This window comes from Neovison vison, chromosome 4 (assembly GCF_020171115.1).
Source record: "Neovison vison isolate M4711 chromosome 4, ASM_NN_V1, whole genome shotgun sequence".
Lineage (NCBI taxonomy): Eukaryota > Metazoa > Chordata > Mammalia > Carnivora > Mustelidae > Neogale > Neogale vison.
This window is the reverse complement of record NC_058094.1, coordinates 73,919,516-73,938,856: the sequence shown is the minus strand read 5'-3', so window position 1 is coordinate 73,938,856 and position 19,341 is coordinate 73,919,516. Positions and strand designations below refer to the sequence as shown.

General features: G+C 45.1%; 1 protein-coding gene across 3 annotated transcripts in view; it reads left to right on the top strand.

Moving 5' to 3' along the window:
- Positions 1-17,829, top strand: part of CHD7 (chromodomain helicase DNA binding protein 7) — a 188,987-nt gene extending 171,158 nt beyond the window's left edge. For 2 of the 3 annotated variants that reach the window (XM_044245544.1, XM_044245546.1), the window contains 13 exons: positions 776-905; positions 1,317-1,389; positions 1,547-1,604; positions 2,297-2,525; positions 2,752-2,960; positions 3,090-3,761; positions 5,037-5,197; positions 7,479-7,706; positions 7,923-8,366; positions 11,890-12,111; positions 14,184-14,324; positions 14,541-14,645; positions 15,801-17,829. In XM_044245544.1, coding sequence (XP_044101479.1) covers positions 776-905; positions 1,317-1,389; positions 1,547-1,604; positions 2,297-2,525; positions 2,752-2,960; positions 3,090-3,761; positions 5,037-5,197; positions 7,479-7,706; positions 7,923-8,366; positions 11,890-12,111; positions 14,184-14,324; positions 14,541-14,645; positions 15,801-16,730 — 3,602 coding nt within the window. In that variant the 3' untranslated portion in view covers positions 16,731-17,829. The remainder of the gene's footprint in view (positions 1-775; positions 906-1,316; positions 1,390-1,546; positions 1,605-2,296; positions 2,526-2,751; positions 2,961-3,089; positions 3,762-5,036; positions 5,198-7,478; positions 7,707-7,922; positions 8,367-11,889; positions 12,112-14,183; positions 14,325-14,540; positions 14,646-15,800) is intronic. The other variant, XM_044245545.1, reaches the window with a different exon arrangement.
- Positions 17,830-19,341: the final 1,512 nt, after the last annotated feature.

Here is a 19,341-nt window from a genome sequence, read left to right as displayed (position 1 = left end):
TATTCTCAGCAGCCCGGCCTGACTAAAGGGGAGAATGATGGCTTATAAAACCTTTCATGATTACAGTTTGGCTTGCGGCTCTACAGCAGTTAGGAGCGGTGTGTTGTAGTACACATCCTAATTGAATTGTGCTGTTCTGCCTACGTACTGCAGCCGCGTTTTGTGAGCTCAGCCTCAAAATCATTTTCCCGCAGTGCACTGTTGGGATCTGCCATTTTCCATCTAGTCAACTTGGGCAGTCAAAAAGCAAATTGCGGTTTGAAAACCATAGAGGGAACAGTGTCATCTTACTGACGTGCATCGTCCTAAACCTAATAAGACAGGTTCGCTGGCCTTACGTAGACAGGGATTTTCAGCCAGTGGCTCGACTTTCCTGCAGGACTGTAGCCGCTCTTGGGAGGATGGGGTGGGTGCAGCGTGGCCCGCAGAGGTCATGAAGGAGCATAAGGAAGCCTTTTAAATGTCCAGCAAAATTAGCTCTTGGGGAAAATAGGGTTGGAAATCTCCCCAGGCATCTTGCAGTTAGTTTGAACCTGTTTCTCTGCTCATGTCCGTGGTCATTGGGATACCCCCCCGAACTATAACTTGACCCCCTCCCCCAAAATCTGCCGCGTCATGAGCATTGTCTGGAGTGGTTTACGGAAAGAAGGGTTCCTAAGTGGTCGTCTGGGTTGAGAGCTGAGCCTGGTGTATTGTGGCAGTGCTGTGACTTTGTGAGTGACGGCCCTTTTGCTGTTTCTGCGCGTGTCCTCGTGGGCTGCTGGGGATGGCACAGGCTACGAGAAGTACAACTCCATGAGAGCCGACCCCGCACTGTGCTTCCTGGAACGCGTTGGTATGCCCGATGCCAAGGCCATAGCTGCCGAGCAAAGAGGAACAGACATGCTAGCAGATGGCGGTGACGGGTAAGAAGGACATTTAAAGATTGTAATAAACTTTATGTCAGTGTCACATCTATTGGCAGGGTTCGGTCCTTCCACTGCGCTGTGCACTCCACTGATCTGATTTCAACTTCGGTGATGTTTCCCAGAGTAGTCTGTTTATGTATCATAATGATTATTTAAACGCAATATATTATCTAGATCATCTGAAACTTGTTTGTTTTTTCCAAGTGGTGACACTTCCGCCCACCCACCCGCCACTTACCCCGTGACTGTGCGATTTAAATATTGATTGGGTTGCCTTCGATGTCAAATCCAGAATTAAAAGTAGCATCAGGCAGAGGATTAGTTGTTCCCAAGCATCCCCCAGCCCCCCAGTCTCTTGCTTATTTGTTCAATTTAAACTTTTTTTTTTTTTTAACAATTTTAACACAGGGGAGAATTTGATAGAGAAGATGAGGACCCAGAATATAAACCAACCAGGACGCCATTCAAGGATGAAATAGATGTAAGAACTTGAGTATACTGACTTTTACAGCAGCATTAAAATATCATATGCCCATATAAGACTTGTTAAACTTTATAGATAATGGCCGTTTCTTTGAAAGGTAATGCAAAATGAAGCCCCAAATTAAAATAATCCCATTTCTTGCTTTGCTTTCAAGGAATTTGCAAATTCTCCTCCAGAAGATAAGGAGGAATCCATGGAAATTCGCACCACAGGTAAGGCTCCATAAAAAACCCAAAGAGCAGGGCAAATGTGTGCTGTACAGACATTATTCATGGACCTGCACTTTTGCTCCTTTATGACAGTGGTATCTTAAAATATCATTTTCTCTACTGACTCATCCCTTTTGTGAATTATTTTAATTCTTGTTTATTGTGGGTTTTTCATTACATTGACTTTCTTTGATGAAAGAACTACTTTTGCGATTAAGATAATTCGTATATATTTATATACCAGTTAGTGGAAACTTTTAAGCGTCTTCAGAAATGTGTCTCGGAGTAGGGCATTTGCTGGGCATCTGAAATATTGCAGGATTATAGAACGGTACCTTTTCCCTAATGTCAGATAGTTAGCTACCAATCACATGATTATGTTTTAGGTTCAAGATGATTATTCTAAGTACAGTACAGGAGAGCTTATATTGTAGTTCATGGCATAAAGTATGTTTCTTGACATAAAACTGATAAGTAAATTTGCTTCTCCCCCCTAAAGAGTTAAGAAAGAAAACAGTTGTTAAGTTTCATACTAATACTGTTCTTTATTTATATTTTAAACATGAGAGCACTGAGATGCCCTTCCCCACACTGTCATTTGAATGTTAATGAGTCATCTTGTTTTGATGGAAAATCCTGTGTATTGCAAGATTGCAGCTACACATTTCAGAAATCTTTTTTTTCCACTTCCCCAGGCAAGCCCAGCGAGAGTACTGCTGAGTTAGGCCAACTCTACTGGCCCAGCACCTCGACCCTGACTACCCGTCTGCGCCGGCTCATTACTGCCTATCAGCGCAGCTATAAAAGGCAACAAATGAGGCAGGAGGCTCTAATGAAGACTGACCGGCGGAGGCGACGGCCCCGGGAGGAAGTGAGAGCACTAGAAGCGGAAAGGGAAGCTATAATATCTGAGAAACGACAAAAGTGAGTTTCTTCAGGGTTTTACTCAGCTCTTAGGATGGGCCTCTTTTTTTTGTCCTTGGCTGGCCGGACGGTGCTCAGAGAAGGTCTCAGTACACAAAAACACTCTGTCTTCTCACCCCCAAAATAGGTCCCGTGCACTGAGTTTAGGGGAAAAGAGGAAAAGAATGAATAAGCTTTAAGCCTGTGTACACAAGTAGGGTTCAAGCTAATGTCTCCTTGCTCATAGGTGGACGAGAAGAGAAGAGGCTGATTTTTACCGCGTGGTATCTACTTTTGGAGTTATTTTTGACCCCATGAAACAGCAGTTTGACTGGAACCAGTTCCGAGCCTTTGCCAGACTTGACAAAAAGTCTGATGAGAGTTTGGAGAAATACTTCAGTTGTTTTGTGGCCATGTGTAGGCGAGTGTGTCGAATGCCCGCCAAGCCAGACGATGGTAGGTTCTCTTCGTAACACAAGTTCTCTATAGTAAAAGGCCCGCCCACTACAGTGAAAAATAGAGCGTGAGCAACTTAAAGCATACTTAGGGTTTTTCCAAGTGAATACCATTGTTTTCATGTTACAGAACCCCCTGACCTCTCCTCCATGATCGAGCCAATCACAGAAGAGCGCGCCTCCCGAACTCTCTACCGCATCGAGCTGCTGCGGAAGATCCGCGAGCAGGTTCTTCACCACCCTCAGCTGGGGGAGAGGCTGAAGCTCTGCCAGCCGAGTTTGGATTTGCCGGAGTGGTGGGAATGTGGGAGGCATGACCGAGACTTGCTGGTTGGTGCTGCTAAGCACGGGGTTAGTCGGACGGATTATCACATCCTCAATGACCCCGAGTTATCTTTCTTGGATGCGCACAAAAACTTTGCTCAGAACAGAGGGGCAGGGAGCATGTCCTCCCTGACCCCACTGGCCATCGGATTTTGCCAGACTTCTGCCGTCCTCTCATCTGCTCATGTTCAGGAGGAGAAGGCGACAGGACAGAGTGAAGGCAAAGTGGAGGAGTCTGGAAGTGCAGCTGCCCAAGAGAAAGCCGAGGGAAAGGAGGAGGAGGAAGAGACCGATGGTGGGGAGAAGGACAGTAAGCAGGGATGCGAGGCCGAGGCCAGCTCTGTCAAGAGTGAACTGAAAGGGATGGAGGTCAGTGCAGATACAGGGCCCAAGTCTATTTCAGAAAAAGGTTCTGAAGAGGACGAGGAAGAAAAGCTGGAGGATGATGATAAGTCAGAGGAATCTTCCCAGCCTGAAGGTAATGCTGTGCCATCCGGGCCCCCTCCCCATTCCCCTGCGGCAGCTGTGACAGGCCCTGTCACATGACAGGGGCTCTTGTTTATTTTTTAAGAGTAATTAGTGTACATTTTGTTCTCTGGATAGGTAACTTCAGGTTGTGCTTAGTTGTATGTGTTGCTCCCGTGCCACACGTGAACATGGAATTTCGAACAAGTTAAGCTCTCTGACGAGTGTTATGGGCATGTAACAATTTCTGGATTAAGAATAGGAGTTAACTTGGAATGCCTGGGTGGCTCAGTTGGTTAAGCGTCTGCCTTCAGCTCAGGTCACGATCCCAGGGTTTTGGGATGGAGTCCCACATTGGGCTCCTTGTCCAGCAGGGAACCTGCTTCTCCCTCTGCCCCTCCCCCCTGCTCGTGTGCCATCTCTCTCTCTCTCATGGGTGGCTCAGTGGGTTAAGCCGCTGCCTTCGGCTCAGGTCATGATCTCAGGGTCCTGGGATCGAGTCCCGCATCGGGCTCTCTGCTCAGCGGGGGCCTTCTTCCCTTCCCCTCTCTCTGTCTGCCTCTCTGCCTGCTGTGATCTCTTTCTGTCAAATAAATAAATAAAATCTTTTAAAAACCCAACAGAATAATAGGGGCTAACTTAAAAAAGAAAAAGGGATAGTGGTTAACTTTATAGTAGCAGTGTATTGAGAATTCCAAATTATTTTAATTTGGACAATTTAATGTGAAAGAGAAGAGTCATCCACTGAATAAAGCACTGGTAATTATTTTTAAACAAATGATGCTTAACTTTAGTTTTAAATCAGAAGTAAAGGTAGAAGCAGAATCTGAAAATGACTGGTTTTCTTTGTAAGTCGTGGTTGCTGTTCCTGACACAGAGTAAAAGTAAAGCCTCCTGTTGTACTGTTCCGCTGGAGCTGAGGCTCGGTGCTCCGGCCAGTCGCCAGCCCTCTCCCCTGTGTGGAGGGACGCAGTGTGGAGTGGCCCTTGAGTCAGAGACTTGGTTGTCATTCCGCCTCCTCTGAGATGTACATGCTCAGCGTCCGATGACTAGTGATGTCACCGACCTAAGCCTGTCTGCTTTTTCATCCGTAAAACGGGAGTAACAGCGTCTGTATCAAGGGGCCATCACCAGCTTTAAACAACAAGACTGTAAGATGCCTAATGTCGTCCTAGCCGTATAGTAGGTTCTCAGTAAAATGGAGCTGACTGGCATTCAGATTTTTACCATGTCCTTTCTAAACTTCTGTTCCCTGGTTGTGAGTAATGTATATCAATTGATTTCTCAGCAGGAGCTGTCTCTCGAGGGAAGAATTTCGATGAGGAAAGCAATGCTTCCATGAGCACCGCTAGGGATGAAACCCGAGACGGGTTCTACATGGAGGACGGAGACCCTTCAGTAGCCCAGCTCCTTCATGAAAGAACATTTGCCTTCTCATTTTGGCCTAAGGTTGGTGGGTTTCTTGTTATTTTTGTTTTGTGGGCCAAGAGAGAGTGTGGGGGATAGGAAATCATTCTAGTTTGATTTTTTTTTTTTTAAGATTTTATTTATTTACTTGACAGACAGAGATCACAAGTAGGCAGAGAGGCAGGCAGAGAGAGAGGGGGAAGCAGGCTCCCTGCTGAGCAGAGAGCCCAATCTGGGGCTTGATCCCAGAACCCTGGGATCATGACCTGAGCCGAAGGCAGAGGCTTTAACCCACTGAGCCACCCAGGTGCCCCTCTAGTTTGATTTTCAAGTAATTTAAGGTCAACTCTGACACTGTATGAAGACTGGATTTTTCTCGCTTTAGAATCTGTGCATTTCTTTTGTAATAGGGTAGGAAAGGTGAAATGAAGGAAAGATAAGAAGTAGAATGCTTTGTATGGATCTTTGGCTCTTTGAGGTTTTTCAGGTTGGCCATCACCTTGTCCAGGATAGTATGTGCATTGTTGTTTCCATAGACACACCTTTTAGCAAAATGAAATGTGTAGGCTCACTCTTTCTTTCTTTCTCTCTCTTTCTTTTTTAGTTTATTTCTATTGTGGTAAAAACTACATAACATGGAATTTAACCAATTTTTAGTATATAGTTTTGTAGTTTTAGATACATTCGTATTGTTGTAAAACAGATCTCCAGAACTTTCTTTATCTGGCATGACTTGAACTTTGTACCTATTGAACAGCTCCTCTCCTCTCCCTTCCGCCTCTGGGAACCATTTCTCTCCTTTCTGTTTCTGTGAATTTGACTACTGTAGATATGTCATCATGTATGTGGAATCCTGCAATATTTGCCCTTTTGGGACTCATTTATTTCACTTATTTTTACCTTGTTGTCAAGGCTTATCCGTATAGTAGTGTATGGCAGGATTTCCTTCCTTTTTAAGACTGAATAATATCCCATTGTATGTATATATCACATTTTCCTTATCCACTCATCTGTCGTTGGGACATTTGGGTTCCTTCCCCGCCTTGGCTTATTATAGTGCTTCTGTGGACATGAGTGTAGTAACATCTTTGAGACCCTGCTTTCAGTTCTTTCGGATATATTACCAGAAGTGCAATTGCTGGGTCACATGGTGGTTCTGTTTTTTAAATTTTTCTGAGTAGCCTCCATACCGTTTCCTATAGCAGCAATTACACCACTTACAGTCCCCCCAACAGTGCACAAGAGAAAATGTGGGGACTTTTTAAAATGTGTGTTTTAATGTTTTTAATTCCCAAACAGAGCTTCCAGATTTAAGACATCTCCATAGGTTTGGAAACCCATAGTCTTCCTAACGTGGGAGAGGGTGGGTTAGTGACCCATTTGCTCCAGTACATTACGAGATGATTCCAAATGTAGTTATCTGTAACCAAAAGCAAAATGGAAATTACTTTTTTGGCTAACTAGCGTAATTTTATAATAAATCCCTATGTAATTTGGGTCTGCTTTTCAGGGTGGGGACATAATCATCCTAATCACCATAACAGGGCTGTCTGGTTTAAAACAAGCTGCACAAAAACAAGCCAGTTGACTCCTCCTGGGGCTGCTCTTCCATAGTGAGCAGAGTGTTCTCTCAAAGACATTTTTTCCTCCCTGTACCCTGTTAGGCTGATCTCCCTCATTGAGTACAGAAGGGAGTTTCCTAGATCAGTCAAAAGGTCTATCGTAGGAGACACTTTTAATCTATGGAATCTGGGACTAAGAGCTGTAATTAGAAATTTTTAATGTACACGCTTCAATGAAATTTGAAGTGAAAATAGGTGGGGACTGCAAATTGACATTCATTAGGTGTTCCTCGGTTGGTGCCCGTTTCGTAATGCTGAACTTTATTAATAGTGACGCTAACGATGTCCCACTTCCCGGGACAGACTGCGATCCAGCCCGTGGATTTGTAGCACCAGAGCGTCCAGAAGCTAGATGCAGGGCTCCATTGTTGTCTGCTGGTGTTCGCCAACAGTGCTGTCGCCTGAATAAAAGTGACTTTTGAAGTATTTTAGAGGTGGCTATGTGATGTGCTCCAGTGCTCAAATTTTAAAAAGACTGAGTTTTCTGTGTTGGGGCCCCCTTCAGGACCTTCCACCAGAGCAGAGCAGGTTCTGCAGATTCTGGTTACTCAGTCGCTTGTTTCTTTGTTTTCTTTTTACCTTTTGCCCATGGATTGACTTTTAAACCTCTTATGTGCTTTAGCATCTTGATGGAAATATTTATCCGGTAATTTTCACCAGGTCTTCATTACAACAACGTGTGACTTTCCTTCTCCCTCCAGGACCGAGTAATGATAAACCGATTAGACAACATCTGTGAAGCAGTGCTGAAAGGCAAATGGCCAGTAAACAGGCGCCAGATGTTTGATTTCCAGGGCCTCATCCCTGGTTACACGCCACCCACCATGGACAGCCCCCTGCAGAAGAGGAGCTTTGCCGAGCTCTCCATGGTTGGCCAAGCTAGCATCAGTGGCAGCGAGGACCTCACAACTTCCCCTCAGTTGTCCAAGGTATGTTTGTTTTGCCACGTAAAGGCGAGACGTCCAACTCTGGGAGCTCGCGGCTCACTGGTCCTCCCTGGAGTTAAGACAGCTGCCCTTTCCTTAGCTCTCTTCAGCAGTTACAAATGGTTAATTCCGGAAGCTTCTAGTTCTTTCTTTCTGAAATCCAGCCTGTGTATAGCAGATACAGTTTGGGCTCATTATTTTGTTGGAATTTTTCAATAGGAAGACGCCCTAAACCTCTCCGTCCCTCGCCAGCGGAGGAGGAGGAGGAGAAAAATTGAAATCGAGGCCGAAAGAGCTGCCAAGCGGCGGAACCTCATGGAAATGGTTGCCCAGCTGCGGGAGTCTCAGGTGGTCTCAGAAAATGGACAAGAAAAAGTTGTAGATTTATCAAAGGCCTCAAGAGAGGCAGCAAGCTCTACCTCAAATTTTTCATCTCTTACTTCAAAGTTTATCTTGCCTAATGTCTCGACACCGGTGTCCGATGCCTTTAAGACTCAAATGGAGCTGCTCCAGGCAGGCCTGTCACGCACACCCACGAGGCATCTGCTCAATGGCTCCCTGGTGGATGGAGAGCCTCCTGTGAAGAGGAGGCGGGGAAGGAGGAAAAACGTGGAGGGTCTTGATCTGCTTTTCATGAGCCACAAACGGACGTCATTGAGTGCAGTAAGTTCAGGAGCTCACTCCCATTGTGTCTGCCCACAGTGGCAGCCAGAGTCCTGCCATTCTGACGACGCCGGCCTGGGCGCCTCTCAGTGACTCAAGCTGGCTTCTTGCACTAAAGAGATAGGATCACAATGTACAGTCATGGTTTTGAGCTGAAAAATTGTGTTGAGCATTGATACAGATCACTCGGCCTGAACCAAATGTAGCTTGAGGATTTATTCCTCCCAAGATCCTAATATATTGATTACTCTCGGAAGACTAGCCCAAAACAAAAACGTGTTCTTCTGAGCCTATAATTGTTATCTCTGAATTCCTGAGGCGGAAAAAGCTTCTGCTCTTAGAAATAATGTTGTTTGGAGCCTGGCATCTATTAGATTAGTATAAATATTTAGTTTCAGACTCAAGATTTGTGTTCAGATACAAAGCTAGTGATCGCTAATTCTCCTACCTCCGTACGTATAGCTGTTCTATAAAATCTCAGCTGAATAAAGATCTGTGCTAGTTTAGGTTTGTATGAAATGTATGTGCCGATGGATTTTGACGTTTTCTTTCTCAATTCAAAGGACATGAGAGCAGTGCAATCCAAAGAACCCCCTTCCCTAGTCTTCTTCAACCACACTGCCTAGAAATGCACTGCCCGCTTACGGATGAGGGATTTACCCCCAGAGAACCTGCTTACGTGTGCTCTCTTTCTAAAAGACGCGTTAGTACTGGGTATCCTAAGCCTTATTGATTTGGAACCCGAATCAGCCTAACGGTGCCGGACCTTGTTTGTGTGTGAGCCGCTGGCATTCCAGGAACACTGGGCCTGTTCCCTGCGGATCACGGTTTGCGAGGCGGTGAAATTGGAAACCGAGAGGAGGGCAACATTTGTTTGAGCATTTTTTACTTTTTCCATCCCTCTTCTTACTGCCTCTGTGCTATTTCTTGAAACCTCCAGAAAGTTTAGTGACCTAAGTAAGGGGAGTAAAAGCGTGGTTGAGGTAAAGTTTAGGAATGACAAGATGGCACTCACTGGAATTTGCCCTCTGGTCGGGTCTGAGGGAAACAGAAGCGTCTAGGTAATTAAAGGTTAATTTTCAGGATTCGTTACCATGCACCAAATCGTCATAATGTTTCTTTTTTGTGGAGCATATGATTCCTTTTAGAATCTTATAAAAATACACCTTGTAATGGATCAGCTGTGACTGCTTATTCTGTAAGTTAAAAATGCGGTTCCTAGGTGTGTGGTCCCCAGCGTTGTACCACTAGTGATTAATTAGCCTATATACATGAATCCACCAGAACACATCAAACCACTTTGATAGATTTTGTTCCCTGAAATTCCTTCCTCCATAAGCATCAACAAGTTAGTGAATTTCTGCATCTCATGCCTTTGTTTACTCTTGGGTTTCATATTTGAATCCCAGCACAAAGCTGTCTGTGGTTCAGGCATCAGGAATTAACAGTGTGAGCCAGGTGCTGTTTTCCTGTTGTAATTATAGATCCTGTATTAAACTGCAGGCTGATTTTACTCATTTTACACATTTTAAGTCATCCTAAAGAACATACTGATGTTTCTCTTTTTCTAAAGTCATATGAGCTACCCAGCCCAAAACTCCTCGTAGAGGTTAGATGAAGATGTATTTTTAAGTTTTTGTTCATTTTACTGTCAGATGTTAGAATTTAGGGATTACTCAGTGGGTATTGTGGATAGTTGTGTGCGTACACATACAATACAAGGTAAATGCCGATTAATCTATAGATAAACGGAGTAGTGAAGAGGTGTAAAGGTCAGCAGAGTTACTTGTATGGACTGGGACAAATCCTAAAATCTTGTATTGTGTCAGAACTCGGACTGGAGACCATTTTGCATTGCCAGGAGAAAGTAAGGATGCAGTCATCATACTGCGGCAATACACTGGGAACATGCTGGAGGTGGTTCTTTTGGGTCTGGCCCCACCCCCACCCCCAATGACAGGGATGTGAAGAATAAGGGTCTAGCAAGAGCTTGCCCTAGAGGACTCAGTGTTGAAGTTGAGTGACAGATAAATAGTGACATCCCATAGCTGGGAGGCATGCCTGGAATACTTTGGGAGCCCAAAGGAAGAATGGGAATGAAGGGAAGAGGATATGGGGAGACCCAGATCAGGAAGTTGCCTTAGACATGGCCATACTTTGGTTAAGTTTTGAAGATTGTATAGGAGTTGGTCCTTTGAAAAGACGTAGTAGGGAGAATGTATGCAAAGGGACAGGAGACAGAGACTTCCACATTTGCTGAACTGACAGTCATTGGCAGCCCGGGAATCTGATGAGGAGACGAGGTTTGATAGTAGCGGGCTGGGACACAAGGTACAATGTAAATCGGGGAAGTTCTCGATTGCCATCCAAAGGACTTGGATTTTATCCTGAAGGTGAGGGGGATTCAATCATCAAAAGTTGATTTGGTTTTGACCTAGGAAGAGTGCATTTTAGAAACCTGACTCCGAAGTAGCAGTGAGGAAGTCTGAGTCCAGAGGGGTGGGAGTAGGATCGGGGAGACCGTTTAGGAACACTGCAGTGACGTGGGGCCGGGGCGGCGATGAAGAAGGCCTGAACCGAAGTCAGAGCCATGGGAATGGACGGATGGGCTGCCAGAAAAGAAGCCTGGTGGTTGGAGTAACAGTTTGTGGCCCGCCAGCTGGACTTCAGATCGACGCAGTTATTTTCAGGGTTGCCACACGGACCTGCCACAAAACGTTATAGCCAGTAAGATTTTATGGTTCAGAGAGTGCTGTGTACAGGTTGGCTGTGGGAACATTCCTTTAATTATAACTTCTTGGGGCACCCGGGTGGCTCAGTCAGTTAAGTGCCCGACTCTAAATTAAGGTTCAGATCATGATCTCAGGGTCATGAGACTGAGGCCCCATGCTAAGCTCTGTGCTCAGGAGAAAATCTACTTGAGATTCTCCTTCTCCTCATATACCCCTCCACTTGCACGTGCTTTCACTCTAAATAAAAATAAATTTTAAAAGCTGGGAGATAGGGGGTGGGGCTCCTGGGTGGCTCAATTGATTAAGCGTTTGCCTTCGGCTCAGGTCATGATCCCAGGGTTCTGGGATCGAGCCCCACATCAGGCTCCCTGCTTGTACGCACACGTACTCTCTGTCTCTTTCAAATAAATAAATAAATAAGTAAATATAATTTATTTAATGAGGTTATCCCGAGAGCCCCAAGAGAGATTGAGAGGGTACCTTCCATGCATGTCCAGCTCAGACTACACTGCCCATGGCCTAGTGGCTTGCTTAAGGTTTCAAATATGAAGCATTGATGGACTGTGAATTTCCTACCTAATTACCAGTTCTACAGTGTGGAGAATAATATTAAAGTTTCATCTTCTAATTTAATAGCTGTTCCAAAACTGAGATTGTTTCAACTAACTTTTTTCCCTTTTTGGCCCAAGATCCATTATGCTAGGATAGTGTTTTCTTGAGGTAAGAGATCAGGCATTTTTGGACTCTTTCTTCATACGAGAAGAATTGAGACCCCTGTCAACTTTCTGCAGGAGGACGCTGAGGTGACCAAAGCTTTCGAAGAAGATATAGAGACCCCGCCTACAAGAAACATTCCTTCTCCTGGACAGCTGGACCCAGACACGCGGATCCCTGTGATAAATCTTGAAGATGGGACTAGGCTGGTGGGGGAGGACGCTCCTAAAAATAAGGACTTAGTTGAATGGCTGAAGCTGCATCCTTCCTACACTGTTGATATGCCAAGTTATGTACCAGTAAGTACCCCAGAGTTCAGGCGGGAGGAGTCCTGCGTGGACAGCCCTCGCAGCTCTTCTGCACGACGCAGAGGAGATCCCTGGTCCCTCCGCCTTTTGCTTAAATGTCTCGTTACCGCGGACATTTTCCAGTTTCTGTCACTGTGTATCTTACGTTCGAGAAACTAGCTTCAGAGCTGACGGGCAGCTTTGTAGTTTGTTGAAGACGCCTGTTTTGCACTTTCTTTCCTTTCTCCTTCCACCAAATAAACATGATGTCTTTGGTTATTCTTTCCATCACCTGGTTTCCAGGTGGTCTCACCAGGGGGTGACACTCATGAGTGCACTCTTTTTTTTTTTTTTAAAGATTTTATTTATTTATTTGACAGAGAGAGATCACAGGTAGACAGAGAGGCAGGCAGAGAGAGAGGGAAGCAGGCTCCCTGCTGAGCAGAGAGCCCGATGCGGGACTCGATCCCAGGACCCTGAGATCATGACCTGAGCCAAAGGCAGCGGCTTAACCCACTGAGCCACCCAGGCGCCCCCTTTTTTTTTTCTTTTTAAGATTTTATTTATCTGACAGAGAGAGAGAGATCACAAGGAGGCAGAGAGGCAGAGAGAGAGAGAGAGAGAGAGAGAGGAGGAAGCAGGCTTCCCGCTGAGCAGAGAGCCCGATGCGGGGCTCGATCCCAAGACCCTGAGATCATGACCTGAGCTGAAGGCAGAGGCTTAACCCACTGAGCCACCCAGGCGCCCCTCATGAATGCACTCTTAATTGGTGTCCAGACCAGGTCTGAGCAGCACAGAATACTGTGAATCTTGTTACTTGTAGAAATTTGACTAGCTAATACAGCCAAGACTTCATTACCTTCTTTTTTTTTTAAACAACTCCTACTTATGTCTTACATTAAATGGTATCTGTAGATGATTCCATCCTGTAAACTGCTTGCTAGCTGGCAATGCAAATCTTTTACTCCCTGTATACCTAGTGACTGTTTTTTTGTTTTTATACTTAAGTGTAGAGGGGTCTTTGGCGGGGCGGTCTGCCTTTGGCTCACGTCATGATCCCAGGGTTCTGGGATCGAGCCCAGAGTAGGGCTCCCTGCTCAGCACCCTGCTCAGTGGGGAGTGTGCTTCTCCCCTCTCTCTGCCACCCCGCCTTGCTTGTGCTCACTCTCTTTCTCTTGTCAAATAAATAAAAATCTTAAAAAAAAAAAGAAGAAGAAGAACAAAAACTGTAAGTTTAAGATTCAACATTTTATTTTGTTGAGTTCAGCTTTAGTTGAGTCCTTGCCTCTCAGAACGTCCCCTCCTGTGTAGGTCTTTTTACCTGTTGCCTCTCAGTACAGTCTCATAGACGGGACATCATCTCTGTATTTGTCCAAGTCACTGAGTAGAAATTAGTTAGCAAAGGTCCTTGAGAAAGATTCTTTTGAAAAAACCATGACTTGGGGGTGCCCGGGTGGCTGAGTCGTTAAATATCTGCCTTTGGCTCAGGTCATGATCCCAGGGACCTGGGATCAAGCCCTGCGTTGGGCTCCCTGCTTGGCAGAGAGCCTGCTTCTCCCTCTCCCACTCCCCCCGCTTATGTTCCTTCTCTTGCTGTATCTCTCTCTGTCAGTAATAAATAAAATGTTCTAAAAAATACCATGATTTGGTTAAAAAAGATATGAACATAAAAATACCATGACTTGGTTAAGCATTGGAAAAAAAAAACTTTAAGCGGGGTTATTGGTAGACAAAAGGAAAAGCAAATACTCAGCTTAGGTGATTGTTGAGTTCCTCAGTGTACAAAGAGAAAAATAGTTTTTCCTTTTAAAGAAAAGTATGGTTTCTAATAACTAAAATGATTGCTGAAACTTCTATAGCTATTAAAAATGGCTTGACTGAGGGTGCCTGGCTGGCTCAGTAGGTAGAACATGTGACTCTTGATCTCAGGGTTATGAGTTCGAGCCCCGCGCTGGGTGTAGAGCGTACTTGAAAAAAAAAAAAGCTGCTTGACTATATTCTCTTTGTCATTTATGCAGGAAAGTAATTACTAAATACATTTTTACTAAATCCATATTTTGGGTTTGTTTGGGGTTTTTTTACAGAAGAATGCGGATGTGCTGTTTTCCTCATTTCAGAAACCGAAACAGAAACGACATAGATGTCGAAACCCTAATAAATTGGATATAAACACTTTGACAGGAGAAGAAAGGGTGCCTGTTGTCAATAAACGAAATGGAAAGAAGGTGAACGTTTGGGGAAGGGAATTCATCTCCATAGGATTTCTTATCCCAGAAAGAAGCATTTTATCCTGACATGTTTTTAAGGAAAAACAATAATGTTTCTTCTAGAATATCTGTATATGGTGTGTGTGTGTGTGTGTGTGTGTGTGTGTGTAGGTGGGGTGGGGAGCAGGGGGGATATATGTGCTTTTAGATCATTTTCCAAATGCCTCTCCCCAGATGGGTGGAGCTATGGCACCTCCAATGAAGGACCTGCCCAGGTGGCTGGAAGAGAACCCTGAATTTGCAGTTGCCCCAGACTGGACTGAGATAGTGAAGCAATCTGTAAGTACACACTGTGTTTCTGTCAGGAGAGGTTTCTGTACAAAACTGTTGTCCTGAGCTTTTCTTTCTTTTCTGTCGACCATCAATTTTTCTATTATAATTTATTCATAGCTTAAAAGAATTGACATAATACATCCTCATTTCTTGTATCAGTATATCATTAATCTGAGGTAGATTCATTGGATGGCTCTGATTTTAAAGGATTGTATAGAAATACACTTTCATAGTCTTGAAGGTAAACCTCGTTAAGAGCCCACCTGTGGGATGGAATTCATGGTGGTTGAGATCATTAAGATTAACTGTGACTTTTTTTAAATTTTAAAATAAAGAATACAACTTTGCCTAAAATTTTTTTCCACTTCAACGTCTTTTTAAGATTAAGTGGTCAATGTCCTGATTTCTTCCTGTTTATTTTTTTAAGATATATAGTAAGACTTCTTATTTTTCTTTTGTGTGTAGTTCTATCAGTCTTAATACACGTACTTTCTCGAACCACCACCACAACCAAAATACAGACCGTTCCACCACCCTCCCCCATCCCACATTCCCTCATACTACCCACCCCCACTCCCAACCCCACCCTTGGCCCCCCACCACTGCTGATCTGGTCTCCATCCAAAGTTTTGTCTTTTTGAGGGTGTCCTATAAGCAGAAGCATGAATTCTGTGACCATCGTAGGATGACTTCACGTTGAGATTTATCCACGTGGGTTGCACGTGTCAGGCGTTTGTCCCTCCAGTGCGTGCGCCTGCCCCTGGGTATGGTAGGCCATCACCCAGAGCAGGACGGCTGGGTGGTTTCCAGACTTGCGCAAATGGGGGTTCAACTGCTAAAAACATTTGTTTTGGGGTGACTGTAGTTTTTGTCTCTCCAGGGTAGATATAGTATGCTGTAATTTCAGTTAATGTTCCCAGCGTCTCATAAAACGTCATGACGTTTTATTATTCCTGGAGTTCTGGATGCTGGTAGCTTGACATCTCCCTCACCGGTAGAGTAGACTTTAACAGTTTTTCTGCAGTCCTGCATAATTCAGTGAGTTCACATAGTGCAGAGAGATAGGCTTTTTGCTTTCCTGAGTTTGGCCAGAGCGCTCTTAGAAGGGCAGAAGTCGCTGGCCGCCCTTATAGCCACTGTTTGCCTGTCCGTTTGCTTCAGGGTTTCGTTCCCGAGTCGATGTTTGACCGGCTCCTCACCGGCCCCGTGGTGCGGGGGGAAGGAGCCAGCAGGCGAGGACGGAGGCCCAAGAGCGAGATCGCCAGGGCGGCGGCGGCGGCGGCAGCGGCAGCGGCGGCGGCGGCCTCCACGTCGGGCATCAACCCTCTGCTGGTGAACAGCCTGTTTGCTGGGATGGACCTCACGAGCCTGCAGAACCTACAGAACCTGCAGTCTCTCCAGCTGGCGGGCCTCATGGGCTTCCCTCCGGGACTGGCCACGGCGGCCGCGGCCGGAGGCGACGCGAAGAACCCCGCGGCCGTGCTGCCGCTGATGCTGCCGGGCGTGGCCGGCCTGCCCAACGTGTTCGGCCTGGGCGGGCTGCTCAACAGCCCCCTGCCCGCCGCGGCCGGCAGCGCCACGCCGGCGCCGGGCCAGGGGGAGCCGGAGGACGGCGCCTCCCAGGCCGAGGAGAAGGGCGCCGAGAACGAGGACGAGAACAAAGACTCGGAGAAAAGCACAGATGCTGTTTCGGCCACTGACTCGGCGAATGGATCTGTTGGTGCTGCTACTGCCCCGGCCGGACTGCCCTCCAGCCCGCTCGCCTTCAACCCGTTCCTCCTGTCCACCATGGCGCCAGGGCTCTTCTACCCATCCATGTTTCTACCTCCAGGACTGGGGGGATTGACGCTGCCCGGGTTCCCCGCGTTGGCAGGACTCCAGAACGCCGTGGGCTCCGGCGAGGAAAAGGCCCCCGACAAGGCCGAGGGGGCCGCCTTCCAGGAGGAGGAGAACCTGGAAGGCAGCGACGCCGAGGAGAACCTGGACAAGACTGCGGAGTCCTCCGTCTTCGAAGACGAAATAGCACAGGGTGAAGAGCTGGACTCGCTTGACGGGGGGGACGAACTAGAAAACCATGAAAATGATGAATAACCAGTTCCAGTTCCAGTTAAAGTGTTTAAAACTTTTGACAAGTGGTAGTCCTACTGTTTACACTCACAGTTAATGTTCATACCTAGTTTTATAAGCTGTTCTGTAACATAGTGTAGCAAAAAAAAAAAAAAAAAGAAAAAAAAAAGTCCAAGTCATGTTATACAGGTGTGTCAAAAGGTATCTTGGTCATTAAGTATTGTGCAGTGCATTATTTATTATCCCTAGGAGAGATGAAATTTGAGAGGTGATCATGTCTTTTTAAGGAAACTTACATAATGCTCTGCTTTTTTTTTTTTTTTTTCCCTTTTCCTTTTGGTACCATTGGTATTATAATAAAGAGCAATTTGTAACTGAGTGGCACGAATGGAAGGAAGTGCTGCTCAAAGGAAGTATGAAGTTATATATTTAATTTTTTAATTTTAATTTTTTTTTTTTTTTTTTTTTTTTGCTGTGAAGGTCAAGATGAAATTTACCATACATATCATACTTGCTCATTGGTTTCCCTTTTGACTGTATGGGGGTTCCCACACTTGCGCATCCACACACATCCATACACTCTGACAATCTCCACGTTAGTGTGAACGTCTCTGTCCCGAGGCGCAGCAATAATAAGGCAGCTGTTGAATGTGAAGGGTCCCTTTGGAAATTAACCTACTGGGAGGGTTCTTGCCAGACAGAACTACAGTTCCATTGTCTCGTGGTCTTGTAATGCACTGGTATAAACAAAATAAATAGATGAATAAATAAAGAGTGAGAGAAGAGAGAATCAGGTACCTTTTTTAAATTAAAGGACTTTGTTACTTTAGCCACAAAGCTAAAACAGCATTACCTCAGCTCTAAACTAGCCTTGAAGTTTACAGACATGACTTTGTAAATGTATTGTTTTTCTTTGTTGTGATGTCCTTTTATTTTTTTCTTTGAAAACTGCTATCATGTAAGATAAAATGTAAATTGCTGCCAACTGTAGTAATGATGCTTTTAATAAAAGTGACCCATGATATGCAGAGATGTAATTAGAGAATGTAGTGTGTAGGGGAACTGGTGTTCACTCTATTTTTTTGTATTCGCAATAGATGCAAATACAGCACTCTGGCCTTTGTACAGTTTCTTGATATATCCTCTTATGCTAGATTAGCTGTTAGTAATACGCTAAACTGATTGTCTTCAGACGAGACAGGAAGAAAAACCTTAAATTACCTTCACATAATTCCACTCCAGATATCTCCGCAGAACCACACACAAAAACCTCCTATTACTCCCTCAAAAGGGCATCTGAGACTGAGAATACTTTAAAATGTGTGCAGCGTCTGATAATGTGGTACACTAAAGAACAAAAGGGCAAAAGAAAAATGAGGCTTTAATAGGCAGAATATCTAGGTCATTTATCCTTGGTTAATGGGTAGAAAAACACAATGCCGGAGTGTCAGCAAGGGACACAAAGGCACTCTTGGTGTCCTGCAGACCAGTGCTTGATGCCAGAAACTGTGTGGAAAACCCATGTGGAATGAAAAGGGGCCCACTTAAGCTGCCGCGTGCGCACGCGTGCAGTCTGGGGAGCTGCTGATGTGTGCACCCCTTCGCGACCTCTGATATTTGAGGTTAAATATAATTTGAGAGCTACTGTTTTCACCTTTTATGTCACCTGACTGAACACAAAGCCGTTATTTCCGTGCAGCTGGAAACGGAGAGGAAGGGATGTGGATGGAGTTGTGTGTGTCGCCCCCGTCCACACCCTGTACACACTCTCACACACACACACACACACACACACACACGTAGTCCATCTCTCACTGGATGTGTGGATGTGTTACAAGACATTGTCTGAATCCCTTGTAGACACTAACGTTCAGTTAATTTATATCCCAAGATGGAAAATCTACCCATACCGTTCTGGAAAGGGAACAACTCGAAGCCTCCATGTTAGACACCCTCGGGTTGCTCTTCTCCTCCATCCTTCCTGTTCTCTCTTGAAAGTTAGCAAATGGGTCGTTTGCACCGGAGGGAAAAGTGCCTTTAAGAGACTGTTCTTCTGAAATGGAAGTCTTTGAACATGGGCAGGGGGGAGGGGGGGAAGGCTAGATCCACACGAAGTATAGGGAGTTTAAATATTTAAAACAAAGATTTTTTTTTAAGCCTCCAAATAAGCCATTACGTAGGGAGAGTATGTTTAATAAAATGAGTCCGAGAAGGGCCTTTTTCTAAGATACTTTATAGTACTGGAAGTTTTCCTATGACCTTGTGTAAATAGAACACGCGATGGGACTCTCTGTTAGAGAAGAAAATGCCAAGAGCAAAGGCATTGGATGCTTGTGGCCAGAAGGAGCCCTGAGTTGAGAGATGGGTCACCAGCTGGCTCTGAGTTATCTGGGATTTATTTGTTAGCAGGGCCTCAAAGTCATTCACATTTCCATGTTGGAAAATGCACCTTTTTTTTTTCCTTCTAATGGCATCAATTCTTGATGTTAGATTCTTGAATTCACCTAAGTAAGAAATGTTCTAAGTCTGTTCATTAATAACTGGTGTTCATTGTGTGCTTAGTGTCGTAAAGTACTGAGGTGTTCCGTGCTTTCCTCGGTGTCACTGCCCCATCTCTCTGCTCTGGGAGGAAGTG